The 19,555-nt window shown below is 37.7% G+C and overlaps 1 protein-coding gene across 1 annotated transcript in view; it reads left to right on the top strand.

The window, feature by feature from the left end:
* Nucleotides 1-17,173, top strand: part of LAMB4 (laminin subunit beta 4) — a gene marked incomplete at its 5' end in the record, with an annotated part of 94,701 nt that extends 77,528 nt beyond the window's left edge. The window contains 7 exons of the mRNA XM_081283300.1: nucleotides 494-697; nucleotides 3,630-3,774; nucleotides 6,255-6,462; nucleotides 8,578-8,716; nucleotides 11,362-11,538; nucleotides 12,835-12,988; nucleotides 16,947-17,173. Of these exons, the coding sequence (XP_081139426.1) occupies nucleotides 494-697; nucleotides 3,630-3,774; nucleotides 6,255-6,462; nucleotides 8,578-8,716; nucleotides 11,362-11,538; nucleotides 12,835-12,988; nucleotides 16,947-17,086 (1,167 nt within the window). The 3' untranslated portion in view covers nucleotides 17,087-17,173. The remainder of the gene's footprint in view (nucleotides 1-493; nucleotides 698-3,629; nucleotides 3,775-6,254; nucleotides 6,463-8,577; nucleotides 8,717-11,361; nucleotides 11,539-12,834; nucleotides 12,989-16,946) is intronic.
* Nucleotides 17,174-19,555: the final 2,382 nt, after the last annotated feature.

Genomic DNA, 19,555 nt, shown 5'->3' with positions numbered 1-19,555 from the left:
AGGGGAGGGGGGATAGTAGAGGATAGGAAAGGTAGCAGAATACAACTGTCACTAATATGGCAGTATGTAAAAATGTGATGTGTAACCGATGTGATTCTGCAATCTGTATTTGGGGTAAAAATGGGAGTTCATAACCCACTTGATTCTAATGTATGAAATATGATATGTCAAGAGCTTTGTAATGTTGTGAACAACCAATTAAAAAAAAAGAATAAAAATTAAATTAACATGGAGACCCTAAAATCTAACCATTTTTCCCCTAAACTATAAATACAAAAATGACATATTGGCACAATACAGAGAAATAATTTAGGTAATTATTCAGTTACCTAGTTACCTAGGAAACATTCAGTAGGTCACCCCCATTTACCAAGCTTGAACAACTGTTGAAGAAATTCATATGAATAAAGCAATGCCTTACTTCAAAGAGTTCAGTGGTGTTAGAAAATCTGCTAACAAGTTGTCTTTTAACATAAATCATTTCTCCTGTGAGGTGTGTGGAGAACCTGGGAACTTGTCATGTGATTTCTCATCCTGTGGGGGAGCTCTCTGCAAGGACTCTGAGGGACACAGGCGGTGTGGTGGTCCCAACTGTCATGGCTCTCTGACCCTCTCAAGCAATGCCCTCCAAAAAGCCCAGGATGCAGAATCTGTGGTTCAAAATTTGAATAATCAGTCTCAAGGGTTGAAGAATCAGGTAAATAATCTCTTCTCTTGCTTGATTTTAAAGTTGTAGCAATAAAGAAAACCGAAAAATTTTGAAGTGCCATTTAACTTCCAAGTAAGAGAAGATAGATTCTACATATTGGGTGTTCTAGTGACTGAAACAATAGGTATTCTATTATTAAAATATAGATATGGATATGAATGTAGATTTTAAAGTGTGAATATCGAGAATGGGTATGAGTTGTGTGTGTGTGTGTTTGAGTGTGTGTGTGTGTGTGTGTGTGTGTGTGTGTATTAAAGAAAGGAGAAAAGAAAAAACTCAAGGGGTATTTCTGTGGGTCATAGACTTGTGTGGACTTTTTTTTTTTTTATAGAAAACACTACATAGAAATGTAGCCTTAAAGTTTTAAAAATTATAGCTCTCTCAAAGCAAAGAATAATTTTTCAAAAATTCAAAGGTTTATTTAAAATTCTACTAAGTACATAAATTTCCATATTGGTTTAATGTTAGAAAATATTTTAATAGGAATACACCCTTAGGCTTTGAACTCCTTCCTATGTTGATAGACATGATAAAGTTAATTTAAAGTTATTATGGTCATCTGTTTATTTTTCTGCTCATATTTATAATAAGTATCATATTTAAGCACCTAGCTCATCATTATCATTATCATTGTTGCTGTTGTCATTGTCATAAACTCTTTCTTCTTTTCTGATGTTGGGGATGAAACCAAGCTCTCAGACATGCTATGCAAGTGTTCCCCATTGAGCTGCATTCCTAGTCCTTTAGGTTTTTTCGAGATGCACTGAATTCTTTGGTTTTGAAAATAACAATGATGCAACTTGTATTTTGACTATGCACATAGAACCTTTGATGAAGAAGAAAAAAAATTTAAGGACTGGAATTTTTAAAATCAATATGAGTTGAATATTGGGTTAATCAGCATTCTCATTCCCAAGCAAGAAAAGCCAACTCCCAAACAAACAAACAAAAGAAATGCATGTAAGGACCTCTAGGTCTCAGAATTAAGAGAAATATAAAGGGCCAAGCTTGGGATTTGGGTGAGAACCACAGCCAAGAAAAACACATACACATCCCTGACATCCTTGTCCACTTGCTACAGAGTCCAAGTTCTGGAGCAAGTATCTGATGAGCCAAGCTGGAGAATATCCTACATGTACTAAATGATGAACAATTCTATATACATGGCCACAATTTTGTATTGTTACATAGTTTTTCACTTTTTTTAAGAGAGAGAGAGAGAAAGAGAGAATTTTTTAAATATTTATTTTCTTAGTTTTTCGGCAGACACAACATCTTTGTATGTGGTGCTGAGGATCGAACCTGGGCTGCTCGCATGCCAGGCGAGCGCACTACCATTGAGCCACATCCCCAGCCCTAGTTTTTCACTTTTATGTAGTTCCCCATTGTTTTCATAAATATTCACTGTTATATACAAATATGCCAACGTGTGCCAGACATTGATCTAGAAGTTGGGAATACAGCAGCAGTCATAACTGCAAATCCTGGTCTTAAGTCCCAGTAGTTAAATAGAATTGTTTTATGTAATTTTAAACTATTATATTGCTCCTTCTTCAAAAAAAAAAAAAAGACACCATTGAATTGAACCTTGATTGTGGCTTGATTTTATCTTTAAGTTAATAATAGTGTTAGACTATCAGTGATAAAAGATAAACCCTGAAGTCTGTATTGGGAGAGTCTGGGTTAATCAGCACATAAATGGGAAGCTAGATAAGGGTGAGAGAGGGATTGCCACCTTGATAGAATGGGGTACTATTTTCTATTGTGAGAGAATTCTCAGAAATCAATTGTGACAGAAGATGGATTACAGAGAGATGTTTTAAGAGTGAAGTAATTTAGCAATCTCTTTCTGAATATGGTATCAACTAATCTACTCTGAGATTTCATCTGTCACTTGGTACTTTGCTGTCTAGAATATTTATTTCTGGAATCCTCATTTTACTGCTATCCATACCCATTCAAATAGATAGCAACCCATTTTAAAGTTAAGAAAATTCTAGAGAATTAAGATACATACATTTCATCATGTAAATACTTCTCTTTTGTTTTATCAGTTGCTAGTGACCAAAATGTAAATGCTTTTTCACAAAATTTATATGGCTCAAATTAGGGAGGTTCCTTTTGTAGAGAAATAAAGGAAGGTATTTCCTCCCTAATTAGGTTTGATCCTAATTGGCCCTATTTCTGTCACAATTAATTTATTCACTAAAGCTCAGCTTGTTGGCAATATTGTTCTATTGCTTTCTGCTTTTCTCCTCCCGCTCTCTAATTTGTTGGAATCCTAAGAAAAAGCCCATGACCTCTCTCAAATCACAATTAAGAATTTGCACTTCTGGTTGCTATCGGCTCCATCATTCCTCCACCAAGCACACAGTGTTTGGAATTTATCTTTGTAGCCCACTCTCAGGTCAAGCTCATTTATTAGGAGAAGGAATGCTTTCTAGTTAGCTTTCAGAGAAAGTGCATTACTTGAAGTGGAGGAATGTTTAGAAGAGTAACTATTTTAACTTATATAAAAGAAAATGTTTTCAACTTGTTAAACATGGTGGCCACTGCAGGCAGGGAGTGCTGGTGAGTCCTGTGCAAGTTGTTGGTATTGGAAGATGCAAAAACATCTCATTAAAACAGAACTCATATTTTAGATTGATATTAAGAAAATATATTAGTGCTAGGTTGATAAGGTTTTCAAATAACATTTTTGATCACTGACAATGTTATAAAAGGCAAATTCATGCTCCTGTGAAAACATGATAATGAAAGAGATACTAATCACCAATTAAAAGAGTCCTTTAAAATGAATTCATAGTTTAAGTATCTAGACTTCTATTTAGTTTTTAGTGACAGCTAAGTAATTAAATAACACAGAATATTCTTAGTTTTTTCATGCATTCCTCATGGTTGTTTTATTTTCTTATTCCAGATCAAAAATATAAGTAAACTGGCAGAAGTCTCCAAAAACAATGTCTTGCAGCTAAATGAGAAACTGGCAAATATGAAAAACCAAAGTGAATTTGAAGAAGAAAAACTGAATCTTTTAATCAAAAAAGTGAAGAACTTTTTGTTAGGTAATATGTTTTCAACATGAGAATAATTTTTGTTTCTTCCTCTTTTAAAAATTCACACTCAAGGGCTGGGGTTGTGGCTCATGGTAGAGCACTGGCCTAGCACATGTGAGGCCCTGGGTTCAATCCTCAGCACCACATATAAATAAACAAAATAAAGGTATTGTGTCTACCTACAACCAAAAAAAAAAATTTTTTAAATATTCATACTCAAGCATTATAACCAATTTCAAATTACATTAAGCAGAAATGACATTCCTAAATCAGAAAGATTATGTACTGCTTGGTTCTAAATTTGTTAACAAGAATAATCTCAAAATATCAACTCTGTGCCAAAAAATTATAGCTTTCTGTATAAGATTAATTTAGTAATAAATCCTAGAATTTACCATGAGACACATTTTGAGCTTTTGGTTTTTATTTTGAGACAAGATCTCACTGAGTTGCTCAGGGCCTCACTAAGTTGCTGGGGCTGGCTTTGAACTTGCAGTCCTCCTGCCTCAGCCTCCAGAGCCAGTGGGATTATAAGGTGTGCATCTCTGTGCCCGGTTGTCATATACTGTTTCCTTTTTATTTTATTTGCTCTTTTTAGATGTATATGACAGTAGAATGTATTTTGACATATTATACACACATGGAATGTAACTTATCCTAATTAGGATCCTGTTCTTGTGGTTGTACATGATGTGGAGTTACCCTGGTCATGTATTCAAATACAAGGCTAGGAAAGCTCTGTCTGATTAATTCTACTATCCTTCCTATTCCCCTCCCCATTTCCTTCCCTTCATTCCCCTTTGTCTATTCCAATGGACTTTATTCTTCCCCTCCTCACCCTCTCTTGTTGTGTGTTAACATCCACATATCAGAAAGAACATTCTGCCTTTGTTTTTTAGGGGACTAGATTATTTCACTTAGCATGGTGGTCTCCAGTTCTATCCAATTGCCAGCAAATGCCATAATTTCATTCTTCTTTTGATTGTGTATTTGTACCACATTTTCTTTATCCATTCATCTGTTGAAGGTTGGTTCTGTAGCTTGGCTATTGTTGAGCTGAGCTGCCCAATCAATAAATGAGCAAAGGAACTGAACATACACTTCACAGAAGAAATATAAATGGTCAAAAAGTACATGAAAAAAGGCTCAACACCTCTAGCAATTAGAGAAATGCAAATTAAAACTATACTGGGATTCCGTATTAGTCTCATCAGAATGGCAATTATCAGGAGTACAAGTAACGATAAATGTTGGCGAGGATGTGGGGGAAAAGGTTCACTCATACATTGCTGGTGGGACTGCAAATTGGTGAAACCACTTTGGAAAACAGCTTGGAGATTCCTTAGAAAACTTGGCATGGAACCACCGTTTGACCCAATTATCCCATTCCTTAATCTATACCCAAAGGACTTAAAACCAGCATACTACAGTGATGTAGCCACATGAATGTTTATAGCAGCTCAATTCACAATAGCCAAGCTATAGAACCAGCCTAGGTGCCCTTCAACACATCACTGTTTCTTGTACCACCCTGAGCTTTGGCTTCTGCAAGTCACTCAGCTTAGGATGTCTCTACCCTCCCCACACCCGACGGTCTCTACTAGTTTAACCTGCATCCCCCAAGGCCCAGTTAGAAGTCTTTCCTGAAGTATTTTCTCCTTCCTCTGAATCCACAGCATTTCATCTCATAGTCACCATTTCTGCTCTATGATCAATATTTGCATACACTGGACATCTATATCTCCACTTGTCCATAAAGCCTTGAAGATAAGACCTGTGTCTAAACCATCTCTAGTTTTCTCTGCAGGACTCAGCATTGTGCCTTGTGTGTAATGGGTGGTCAGTCAGGAGCTGAAGAGTGACAAATGCTTGTGACACCACACCCTACCTGCCATCTTCCACTTCAGTTCTTAAAGGAGATCAGTTTCACTTTTCTGACAAGCAAGGAATGGGTGTATTTAAAAGTTTCTTTGCAATGTGCTATTCACATGGTACTCCACTCTGTATTGGCACATTGCCTTCCAAAACAGAATTTTGAACAGTAGCCTCAGGAATAGCTGCCCAATTATATAGATGAGCAAAAAAAATTGTGAGCCTTCTTATGGTCATGGAGGACCAGAATCGAGTTGTGTTGACTTTATACCCAATATCTCACCCCTCTCTTATTCACTGTGTTTAAATTTTAATGGCAGGCATTTAAACATTTGTACTGCTTTCGAATCTGCACTTACAATAAAGAAGTCTAAGTCCATTTTTCTGACATGCATTTACTCAGCAAGTATTCAGCATATAGAAGCAGCATTTCTGCAGGGGCAAGAAGAGGTTGAGGATGAAGAGCATCTATGGGACATATGCAATCTAGACCCTGTATTCTAGGGACACATTATCAAATGCCAGGGCATTTGACTTGAGTTCATTGTATTTCTGTGTAGTAGATACAGAGTTTGCTAAGGGAATATGATTAGCTAAAATCCTTCTTCTTATTTAAGAGGAAAATGTGCCTCCAGAAGACATAGAGAAGGTTGCAAATCGTGTGCTTGAAATCCACCTACCAATAACATCACAAAATCTAACCCATGAATTTGACAAAGTACAGAAACTTATGCAACTTGGTGAGGACTACAGGACAGAAAAGAACAAGCTTAAAAAAGCAGCACATGGAGCCCAAAAGCTTTTGGTGAAGGCCAAAGCAGCTGAGTAAGTGCAGTTTTAATATTCTCATCTTGCTTTAACAGACCATCTGCTAAAAGATCATCTGAAAAATGTTTGCTCGGGGAGCTATAAAGTGCAATGAAATTACCCTCTAATAGATCCATGTCCAGATAAAAGGCTAAGCTCTTTTTGGAGGTGCCCCAGGAAGCTGGGCATTTGGGAGGCAGTGGGCAGGGATGCTTGCTTTCTGTTTTGCTAAAACTCTAAATATCCTCCCAGTGGTCAAAGCTTCTTAATACCCATGCATACCAATAAATTCCATATATGAGTTAAATGTTGATATTTTAACACGTTGTTGAAATATGGTGTATTTTTCCCTTCTTTGTCCATTTTTAATTTTAGGATTATTATAATAAGCACTACTTTGGAATTCTCAATTTAAAAAAAAAAGACTATAGTAAAAATATATGATGGTGGAGGACATAGAAATGGAAATTATGTCCCAGGAATAATACAGGAGTAAAATGGAATCTATGGTATACAGGATTAACTAACTCTCGCCTCCTTTTGAATTTGCCAAGCAAAAAGGCATCATAAAGATATTTTTCTGAGTGTGGAGTGATGTGGGTCAGGTCACATCATCAGTTGGATGGTAACGTGAACATCCATCACCATTTTTGGATGCTCATCAGGGCTGAGACCTGGACTACCTTCACTGCCTCATCATCCTCTTAAACAAATGAAAGGTTCCAGATGCATCTGCAAGTTCAATTCCTTCCCGATTTGTTTGTTTGGTACCAGGGATTGACCCCAGAGGTGTTTAACCACAGAGCCACATTCCCAGCTCTTTTAATATTTTGTTTAGAGACAGGGTCTTGCTAAGTTGCTTAGGGCCTCACTAAGTTGCTGAGTCTGGATTTGAACTCATGATCCTCCTACTTCAGCCTCCTAAGTCGCCGGGATTACAAGCATGCACCACAGTGCCCGGCCCCTTCTGGTTTTAATATTTAAAATCTGGAAGCTTAAGTAAGTACAATATGATTACACCACTATTAAAAATGATGTTGATTAAATTTTTTAAAATAATATGAAGAGATTTTGTCAGTGTGATGGTAATGCTTTTTAAATTAAGCAACTGAATTGCACAGGGAAGAGGAATTCAATCATGAAAAGAAAAAAAAAATTCTAGGACAAAATACTCAAATATGCCCACATCTTTCAAGGTGGTAGAATTACTGGAATTTTTCTTTTTTTACTTTCTTATTAATGTCTGAAGTTGTAGTACATTGAAAACATAAAAAAAAAGAATATGGAAAAAAACATATACATATATGTAGGCAGTGCTCTGGGTATGTTACAGAAGTGAGATAATGCAGGTGGGGAGTTTATGTTGGGGGGAGAGAGGATTCCCAAAGTTTGGAAAGGAAAAGAAATTCCCACTGAGAGTAGGGATGGTTAGATGGGGCAGGGTATATTTTGCAGTTTGGATAATTGTTCTTTGGGCACAAACACTTCTAAGGATGCGTCTCCAAAGTTCTTTCAAATATTTAAGTCACTTAGTACATTCTGTTCAAGGTAGTTTTGAGCCTTTAGATCTCAGTATCTGGTGAATGTTGACAAAGGTGAGCTCCTTTCTGTAAAATAGTCTGTATCACTTGGAATGCTTGTGATTTTAACCTCTGACTGGGCCCCTGGGTAGCTGGAATGTCAGCAAAGCTTAAATAACCCTGAATAAACACAGCCTGAAATGCAGGGTTGTTGGTCCTCTCTTGCTGTCTGTGGGGCCTCTTGACTTGCCTGCCCCACTCCAGCAAGGTCCTAAGAGGGCAGCGTCCCTGCAATTGAGAAATCAGAGAGCTGGAACTGGAACTGACTGATAGTATTTCTTTGTGCAAAGAAATCTGTTTCTACCAGGTGTAGGTAGGTGTGTGTGTGTGTGTGTGTGTGTGTGTGTGTGTGTGTGTGTGTGTTTTATTGGCATTTAAATATTCCTATTTCTCAAAATAAAGACTTCATTACTTTGCCTTGCTTAAGAGGAATTGAAATTCACTTTCTAAAGAATTCAGTAAAGGTTTTTGACTGAGTTGAGTGAACTCTCAAGGTGAAGTAAAGGAAGAATTGCATATTTATCTAATCTGATATGTTAATATCTTACCTTAGGAAAGCAGCAGCTGTCTTGTTAAACCTTGACAAAACATTGAATAAGTTGCAACAAGTTCAAATCACTCAAGGACAGGCAAACTCTACTATTACTCAGCTGGCTGCCAAGATAACAAAAATAAAAAAGAATGTACTGCAGGTATTTATCCACCTTTTTTGAAACTAACTTGAAATAAATGATAAGGATGGAAACAGTTTTTACGTAAATCAACGTCACACTTGCCTTACTTATCTGATCGGATTATTACAAAGATAAATGAAGATTTGAGTGGGGTTAAGCATTAAACTAAAGTTCTACATTGATATGGTACTGTTACATTAATGTTGACATGATTATGCATTTAATTTATGTTTTACTGAGCCCTCCAACATCATTTCAGTTAGTTGTAACCAATTCTGGGGAATGAGGCAAGTGCTATCAGCAATTTGTAACTGAGCAAACTAAGACTCAGGGAGGCTATGTGATTGTGTCAGGTCACACGGGTAATTAACAGTAGGTTTGAGGCCAGAACCCATGAAAAGGAACAGACTTCTAAAAGCTCACAAATCAAAGAAAGGAAGAGTTAAGTGTTGCAAGATTTCTGTAATTAGTATGATCTTCCATCAGAGTGTTCAAGAACCAAACAGATATCTCACCTAAATAAATGTGTTCCATCCAGAGTTGGTTGGGAGTAGTCCACGGTTTACCCCCTGTGATGGTGAGCCTGGCAGGTGGAGGACAGAGCAGGACCCAGTCCATGGTGAGAAGGCTCTGCCTGCAGGGTTCCGTCCTCTGTCATATCCCCTTCCTGCAGGCTTGAGAGTGACTCAGTCTCCATTATTGAGTTGTATCTTGTAGATCTACTACATGCATCTTGAGAAGAGAATCAAAAAGCAACAGAACAGAAGTAACACACCAGAAAATAAATAGGAGGGGGTTGCATACACAGGGTAGCAAAAATGGGAGGTCCCTAGGTTCTCCCCTTCCAGACACATGCTCTAGAATAGGAATTGGTAGGATCCAGCCATGGCCATGTTGTCTATGGCTGCTTTTACACTACAAGGGCACAGAGCTGAATAGTTGCAACAGAGAATTATGAACCACAAAGAGTAAAACATTTACGATCTGTCCCTTTACAGAAAACGTGTGTATATTCCAGCTCCAGAAAAAAAACTCCCACATATGCCCAAGGACACAGGAAGGGATTTCATACTAAAAATATGGTAGACCAATACCCTAAGGAGCCCTCCTAGGAAAAAAAAAACTAAAAATGTTAGATAGGATACTTAAATTTTTTAAATGTATAGCTATATTAGGAAAGAAAAAAAAAGCCCTGAGAATACTCAGGCCAGAAATGACAGGAAAGCATGAATGCAGAGAGCTAATCAAATACTAACCTGACAGCAGGCTCAGGGTATCTGTCAATCCTTGGTGTGTTATAGCTTTGGGGTTTGATGGTTGCCATGCATAACAGACAAAACAAAGCTCATGCAAGGAGGTAACAAGACCCCTGCATAGAACAGGGGCACAGAAAGACAAAACCCTTAGTGAAATATTAAATTACCACACACACACACATACACACACACACACACACATACACACCAGCCAATAAAGAAACTTGCCTCTAAATAGAGGAGTAACCACACAGGCTGGCTCTCATATGAATTTGGGACTAAGATCCACATTATCCAAGCTAGGACTGTCATTAAAAATGGTCCCGGTCATACATGAATACATGACCAGTATAACTCCACATCATATACAGCCACAAGAATAGGAAGTTATATTCCATGATGTATAACATGTCAAAATACACTCTACTGTCATGTATAGATTAAAAGAACAAATAAAAATAAATGGTCCTGAGTTCATAATGCCCCCCTTCCCATGCCTGACAGTGGCAAACAAAAATTCCCTTTGAAAGAATGACCTTAAAGCCAACCTCCAGGAATTCTTCCCAAACATATAAAGAAACAAATTGCCTAAAACAGGAGTCATCTGAAACAATAAATAACAGAATCAGAATGCAAGGTACTGTGAATGTTACTGTTACTGAATATAAAGTACAAAATAAGATTTGTTGTGTTTAGAAAACCAAAGAAGCCATGGGTATGATCAGTGAATAAAAGATTCTGAAAAATAAATAGGACTTCTAGATGTGACAAATACAGTCACTGACATAGGACACAAGTATAAAATGTTCACTGTTGTCTGTAAGGGGAAAAAAGTAGACCACCAGCACCTGCTGGATATATTTTTATATCCTCAAATGATGCAGTAAATGGGTAAAATGATGAATGAACTAGAGACAGATTAATGAACTTAGACAACCTGCAAAAGCATAATTTTGAATTTAAATACTCAAGTTGCAGAAATGTATGATATGTTTGCCTAAGGTTAAAACATTTTAGACAGATTACATATATTGTTAGGAATACTGTGTAGGGTGTGACATAAAGCCTATGGGAATAAGTGGAATGGCAAAGATTAGATTGAGGCTAGAGAGTGCCTTTGGGGGAGAAAGGATGTAGACTAGGAGCAGGACAGTGGGCTCTGCCTCAAGGTCAGGGATTTATTCCTAAACCGACTGGTGGATCCATGGATATTTGTCATATTTTTTTCAACTCCTTAGTACATCTAAAATGTTTCATTGTAATTCTTCTAAAATAAATGCAACAGAAGAGGTGAAGTCTCTGTTTTTCTTTCTGCCTAGTTTAATGTTTTTTAAGGGGTTAATAAAATTTGTTTTCTTGTTTGCTTAATAAAGAGACTTGTCCTTTCGGTCTTTAAATCAACAACAGGCTGAAAATCAAGCCAAGGAAATGAAGAATAAGCAGCTGGACTTAGCAAAGCAGCTGTCAGAGCAGGAGGATGGATTCTCCCTGCTGCGGACCAAGTGGCAAAAGAACCAAGAACAAGCGGGCAGGGCAAAAGTTCAGGCTGAATCTGCCCGTCGCCATGCTGGGGGTGCTGAGAAGGTCATTAGTCCTACGCCTGCCACCAAAAGCAGAAAAACAGTGCCTTTTTGAAGGATAATCCTTTAATCCCAGACTTTTGTGCCATCTCTCAGCATTTCCTTTAGTGCTCATCCATACTCAGTGGTACACGTTTTTAGGGATCCTGATGCACAAAGGATCTTGTGCAGTGGAAGGCTTTCCCTGTAGAAGACAGAAGCCCCTAACCAAATCTTGGGTTATTTTCTCCCTATCTGCCCATATGAGTATTCTCGGTGATGTCTTATCAAATAGTCTGTAAATCAAAATGTTCCTGAACCTTCATATTCTCAGTTTATGTCTTTCAGTGGTTAAGTGCCCCTGAGTTCAATTCCCAGTACAAAAAGAAAACAAAAAAAAAAAAAAAGAGAAAGAAAACAGTAAATGAAAGTCATCCCCAGAAAGAACAGATCAAGTTACAAACATTAGATTTGGGTTAATTAGATGGTTGTGGAGAGTGGCCCATTAATTTAGGCTGCTGAAAGAACCTATCAACTCATTCTCTTGCAGGAAATCTTTGGTTGGTTGCATTAATACAGTTGCTTAAACCAAAGAAAAATGTTAGTGTTTTTACAGATTGCTTATTCCTTTGCTTTTAATTCCTAATGTGCTGAGTAAAATTTCCACCAACTTGGGAGAACATTTTCTGTAGAGCAGATGTTGAGAAAGGGGCTTCCTGCTCACCTGTATCCCACATCCATACTCCATGGCTGGTTCTGGTCTTTGTTTAGCTGCTTAACTTTCTAGATGGTCAACCACACTCTCACCCCAAAGATTTTCAACCTAATTCCAGGAGAGTTCTTCATACTAACATTTCTTCCTTTCCTACCTCCTTGCTACCTCCTGTTACCTTTATTGCATCAAATAATGTATCCTTACTGCCTCTAAGTCCTCATTACTCTGTTCTTCATTTGAAGATGTTCAACTGTTCAACCATCTGAACAAGAGTCTTGTTGAGGAGTCTTGTCAATTAGATCACTTCTGTATTTTCCATCCTTAAAATAATATGGGACAAATAGTGTCTCACAGTTGCCTTAACATGTAATAATGACTGATGATATTTCATAGCGAAGAAGTTTCTTTTTAATTAATTGACACTAAGGATATTTTTCAACCTAAAAAAGCAAAAATGCAAATACAATCCCCATGGAAATATCAGGGTGACTCTGGAACACTGGATTATGATTTCCTTGATATTCCTTGTGTGAAGGGCATTAGGAGAATCCTGCATATGTAGATGCTTCATGGGTGCTTTCTGATGAGAGTGTGGCTCTGTTACAGGAGTTTCTTGAGCTGAAAAAACAGTACACCCTTCTTCAACATGAGAGGAGGGCTTCAGGACTGACAAAGGAAACGATCCGAAGAGTCAAACAGCTAAAAGATGCCGCCGAGAAATTGGCTGGGGATACAGAGGACAAGATGAAAAGAATAACAGGTATCTATCTATCTGGTACCCACCCCACCAGTATGGCAATGACATCCTAATATTCTTCCTCATAGAATTTATGCCAATTTCAATTTATCGTTAACCCAATTTAACTACATGTAAATCTGCCAAGCAGGATGAAGTAGGAATTGGTCTTATGTTTCTAGAATAGAAAAGTAACAAGTTTTGCACATGGATTTACATACAAGGGTGGATGTTGGGCATCAGCCTTGCATTAATCAGAACAAACTGAGATTCCCTTTGTCACCTTGAAATGTTATAACTCAGTGTTCTCAACTAGCGGTGAGATGTCTGAAGAAAGTTTTGCTTGTGAGGTCAGGGATGTTGCTCAACAAAGCATAAGACACCTTCCCCAAAACAATTAAGCTGCCCCCAGTTTTAACAATGGTGAGGTTGATAGCCCCCTAACCCAAGTGGCTGATTTTTCCTCTCATGACTCTAGTGCTCTAGGTCATCCAGCATAGATCAGCAATCTAAAAGGAATCATTTTTTTGGACAAGGATTTTGATTAAAATGAAAACTCTGATGCACACAAAGTATGGTAAATATAAAATATGTCCAATCAGAAAGTAAATCAGAATCTTCTTTTCCACGACTGATGTTCATGACTTCTCTGGGCAGTCATGTCCTCAACTACCTCTAGTCAAGATTACCAAGTGACGAGTTGTATAGTTTTACTTGTGCTCATATTTATTGTCTCCCAGAACTTTAAAACTAATTTTATTCTTTTATAATATGAATAATTCTTAAAATACTAAACCAGACAAGACTCCTTGCTTTATATGCTTCTTTATTATAAAATGAGACTTTGGCCTCACAACAACTAGTGTCGTCACTCTATGACATTAAAAACAAAACAAAACAAAAAAACCTGCAACATGAGTCTGTGCCTCAGTCAGGAAAAAGACACACCAAACTCTTAACATTACTTATCTCTGGGGAGACAGTGGGGTAAAGAGGAAACCACTAGTTTTTTAAATTTATATAATTGTCTTAAAAAGCAGTCTTGTGGGTGATTTTTATTTCATTTTTCAACATTTTCCAGAAAAAAAGATTATATTTAAAGGAAATCCTAGGAAAGACTCAGAAAGTCTTAGAGATTTTTTTTTTACCTTAAATGCTATACCCAGTACCATGAAAACCAGTTTCCATTATTCTCAGACCTTGGTCCTTATTATTAGAACAAAAACATAGGATGACTATTTCTGTCCTGTATTTTATGTTAGAGTCCAAATTGTTTCCACTTATCCACATTAACTGAAATTTACAGTTAATGCAATTGGATTGGAAGAGAAGTTTAGGTTAGAAGACTTCTCAGAGTCTAAAATAAGCATTGTGCTTCATTTTCTCTTTTCATTTAAGGCTATTTTTACCACTCAACAAGATAGAAAAATAAGACATTGGTTTGGCTAGCTGCCCTACTCTGCCCCTTGAGAAGGGGCAGAACATCTATTAGGGAGATATGCCCATGGGATCCCAGAGAGCATCAAAGTTGAGTGGCTAGGCATCATGGTGCACACCTGTAATCTCAGCAGCTTGGGAGGCCGAGGCAGGAGGATCACAAGTTCGAGGTCAGCCTTGGCAACTTAGAGAGATCGACTTAAAATAAAAAATAAAAAGGACTGAAGTTAAGTGCCCCTGGGTTCAATCGAAGGAAGGAAGGAAGGAAGGAAGGAAGGAAGGAAGGAAGGAAGGAAGGAAGGAAGGAAGGAAGGGAGGGAGGGAGGAAATGGTTTAAGAGTGGTGATAGACCCCAGTCTGCAGCCAGGGTCCCTCACAAAACTTTGTGTCAAGGTTTCCCAAGAAAAAGAAAGCATATTTGGCCACAATTCTGGATAATGTATTTACAAGTAGCATCATCTCAGTTACATATTCCCTGTATAACAAACCACTCCAAAATTTGATGGCCTGAAAGCAACAACTCTCTCCTTGCCATGGATTGCTAGGGAGGTTCCTCTACTGGTCCCAACTGGATTGCTCAAGTAGCTACACTTGATGTACACTGATGGGCCAGCTGGGGACCAGGCATGGCGGATGTGTAAGGGGCTCTCTCCACTTGGTCTGAATCCCAGGTTGCTTCGCTGCACAGATGTTTCAGGGTCCCATGAGAGTGAGAACAGGAGATGCAAGGTTCCTGTGCTCCTGCAACATCATCTCATTTCTGCTGTCAAACAACTTGTAAAGCCAGCTCAGTTTCAAGGGTGTGGAAGGAGTGAGTGACTAGCAGCAATGAGAAGTCATTAGCATCCCTAGGCCTGAAGGTGCAGGGGAAGCAGGAGTGTTGTCAGAGCCCTGCAAACACTGGAGGGTTAGGGAGAGATACCCACCAGCACTGGAGCTGAGAGACAGAAAAGCTGCCAAAACCCGGCTACTGGCCAGGGATGGAGACCAATGGCTTGTCCCTCCCTCTGATCACTTGCCAGCACATTCCACTGGCCAAGTGTGAATGAAAGCCAGAGTTCAAGGGAGCCAGGTGACATCATCCATGGAGGTTAGCTTTCCAGGATACAGAACAGGATGGAGAACAGACCTGATGGGGAAATGTTAAGTAGACAGCTCGACCTTATTAACTTAGCTGGTAGAAACACAGGGGTCTTTTTTTTTCTTTTAGTGTAAATATAATATTGAATCCCCTTTTCTTTCCCAAATGACCTTTATTTGGAAGTTTCCTGCCTCTCATTACCTTCCAAAGAAACTCTTCAATCTTGGAATCATTGTGACTGCTAAAATGTCCATCTTCATTGAGCTCCCCCTGTTGGTTTTCATTTTATTTCCTTGGGACAAGAGGTACATACCAGCTTAGCTTCCTAAGCTGGGCTTTCAAGTGCTTACAAAGAGCTAAGTAACGTGCCCTGAATCTCCTTTTCTCCATATGAGTTAACATCACCAGTTAACTCAATTTTTGTTGAGAGGACAGTTTCAAATGTCTTCAGCAATCTGGCTCTTTCTTCTCCACCCATGCCAATGTGAAAATTACCTCAAACCAATCCAGTATTCTGGTGTGGTCTGACGAAGATATTTTCTTTCCTTCTTCTACCTAAGGTCAGAGTCTTTTCCAAAAGGCCACATCTTGCTTTTAAATGTCTCTCTCTACATATCTTCTATTCATTGCTGTGGGTTCCATATTAAAGTTTACTAGAATTACCAACTACTTATTGAATAAAGAATGAATAAATGAATGCACAGATAGGTGGACAGAAGGATCAACCCATAGATAGGTGGACAGAAGGATCAACCCATAAAGCCATGAATTAGTAGAGGAATAAGGGTGAGGCCAAGCAAGTCACTTTGCTTCATAGTTCAGGGACTTCAATGTCATCAAAGAAAAAGGATGAAAAAATTAAAATGTCAGTTTGTTTTCTGAAAATTGGAAAACTCTAAAACAAAGAACATATGTTTCTAAATAAAGTTAAAGTAATAAGAACAAATCTTTGGAAATACAGCACTTCACTAAATCTAATCAAGGAAGTTGTTATGTATGTTTTTGTTTCTAATGATTTTTTTTTTTTGACCAGGGATTGAACCCAGGAGTTCAATTAACCCCTGAGTAACATTCCTGGCCCTTTTAAATTTTTTGAGACAGGGTCTCACTAAGTTGCTTAGAGCCTCATTTCTAATGAATTCTAACCAGCTACAGCCTTACATTTTTTTTTTAAATGCTTTTAGGTATAAAACTTTTAGATAAAAAGATCAATTTTTTTCTGATATATGTGAAAACCTTGAGAAGACCTATGGAAAGAGATGTTTCATTCATTGGATCAAAGCATAAACTAAAAATATCTTGAAGAGACACACAACAAGGTCATAGTTCTGTCATGTGTAACTAATTAAAACAAATTTAAAAATTTTAAAAAAAGACACACAAATCACTGTTTGGTATAATGTGGACATCTAGGAGGAATCTACCAAATGGGCATATGTCATTTATTTTATTTTCTTCTTTCAGATTTAGAGAAGAAGATCCAAGATTTGAATCTAAGTAGACAAGAAAAAGCTGATCAACTGAAACAATTAGAAGAGCAAGTTGTTGCCATTAAAAATGAAATTGTTGAGCAGGAAAATAAATATGCCACCTGCTATAGTTAGGCAGAATTAAGGCCCAAAAGATTGTGCCTGTGTTTCTGGCTTCTGGTGCACAAACTTGCATCAGTGTACTGAATTTGTGAGACACAAAGGTCAGCCTCTTCTGCCTCCCTTCCCTATGTCCTCTTCTCACTAGAGATCTGCTCCATGTGGCTGGAGGGAGGAACTGGGCCAGAGAGAGACTACTTGGATGCCACTTCATAGCAGAAAGATGGAAGAAAAGATATAGTATCCGCTTTCAGAGACCTTTCCTCTTCCTTTCTTTTCTCTTTCAGAACTCAAAAGTAGTTGTTACATAAGATAAGTAAAAATTTAAATAAGTACTTACTGAAAATCATTTCAAGCCAGGCATGGTAATGCATGCCTGTAATCCTAGCAACTCGGGAGACTGAGATAGGAGGATTGCAAATTCGAAACCAGCCTCAGCAACTTACAATGGCCCTAAGCAACTTAGCAAGATCCTGTCTCAAAATAAAAAATAGAAAGGGCTGGGATGTGTTTCAGTGGTTAAGTGCCCCTGGGTTCAATCACCAGTATAAAAAAAAAATTAAAACAAAAATCATTTCAGTCAAATGAATTTAAACATTAAATAAAGATACTAGGAAAGAATGCAGATGTGTATTCTAGATTGTCCTTTTTTATTTATTTGTATTTGCTTTATTTGTAAAACTGTTATTCTCTTTTGAATAAAATGCACACAATTCTAAATGTAACTTGCAGTTACAGCCACTTTCCTACAGACTCATTCTCTCATTCAAAGGATTGTGTTTCCCCCAAATGACATTGGAACAATATTCAAAAAGATAAATATTGAACTACTTTTCACAATTTGTTGGTATTTTGTTGTAAAAAAAATCTTCTTGATTTTAAAAGACTAGTAATCGTGTTCTTATTGTTCAGTATAAAATATCAGATGTTTCATTTCAAGAAAAGACATTTAACATTAATTTTTTTGCATGTGTGATTTATAACAGCACACTGTTTGTGGATGCTATCCTTCAGAGGGATTGTTGGAAAAGAATTTGGCCCCACATTTTTGAATAAAAAATAATATACATCAAAACTGATACATGAAAGAGGAAGAGCTGCTGGAGCCATTTCTATCTTAATAAAAATAGGATTTATAAATTCAACAAAGACCTTTAATATTGCACATGAGTATGAAATTCATTAAAAGGTAGGTTATTAAGGAAAACGCAGAATCTATTTCCCTGCAGATTCTAAAGAACAGAAGGAAATTTTTCTACAGGAAGGACCACCCCAGAAATTTCTCTTGAAGTATACAATTGTAATGCTCCACCTATCCAGCATTGAGGCTTTTGCAAACCTCCACCCATGATCAGTGTACAAAATGACTCAGACAGTCAAAAATATAACACCCACAGTTTTTTATTCCAATGTTAAGGCTGGATGTAACACACTCCAGCTTTCCATAAGAAACTGACTTTCAACTTGGTACACAGACAGCTAATGTTGCAAGCACAGGTTTTTTGAGGTTGTTGTTATTTATTCCCAAAATCAATATTCAATTGTTCTTCCATTTTCAGTGATCAGAAACTACAGAAGGAATAGGTCAGGGGATGTGGGAATAGCTAAAAAGAGAAGAGATTGTGCTTGCTGGCTAGGAAGACTTAACTACCTATAGAGTTCTGGAAAGGCGGGAAAATCCCCAGGCATCAGGAAAACACATTCATTGTGGAACCAAGTGCAAAGGCAAGATAAACCCCTCATCTCAGCAGAACCCCTTTGCCCCCTAGATATTGTAGTTGGAAGAGGTTAGGATGCAGGAATATACTTTGGAAAAATTGCAGTTATACCTAGTTGTGCTTTCTAAAGTCTGCTGTTTAAAATAATAAGCTTCAGTTGTCTAAAAAAAATGTACACATGTGAAAAATCTTATTCCTCAGTAATGTTGGGAAACTCATTCTATCTTCTATTAATTGCTATACCCATTGTTCAGGATGCCATCAAGGTAAGATTCAGTGAAACAGTATCACTTTATACATTGCAAAGCAATTCAACAATGTGTATCAATATCTGTCACTGAGACCTAATATTTCCATAGTTAAATCTGCATATGAAAAACATTATCTTAAGTATGGGGGATGATGCTTTGTGGATAAATCACTGCAGGACTCCTTACATTAAATATGCAAAATTAGTAAAGATGTAAAGCTATCTTGCTATAGTTTGGATCTGGAATGTCCCCCCAAAGCCTTATGTGTTAAAGGCTTGGTCCCCAGCCCATGGTGCTATTAGGAGGTCATGGAATCTTTAAGAAGTGAGGATTAATGAGATGATGTTAGGTCACTTGGGTGGGGCATGTCCTTGAAAAGGACATTGGGGCCCTGTCACTTTCCTGTTTCTCTTTTTGCTTCCTAGTCACCATGAAGTGAACAGGCCTTCTTCACCATGCACTCTCACCATGATGTGCCACCACAGGCCCAAAGTCACAGGGCCCAGCAAACATGG

Source organism: Spermophilus citellus, assembly GCF_964194105.1.
Source record: "Spermophilus citellus genome assembly, chromosome: 3".
Taxonomy (NCBI): domain Eukaryota; kingdom Metazoa; phylum Chordata; class Mammalia; order Rodentia; family Sciuridae; genus Spermophilus; species Spermophilus citellus.
This window is presented reverse-complemented; position numbering and strand designations above follow the sequence as displayed.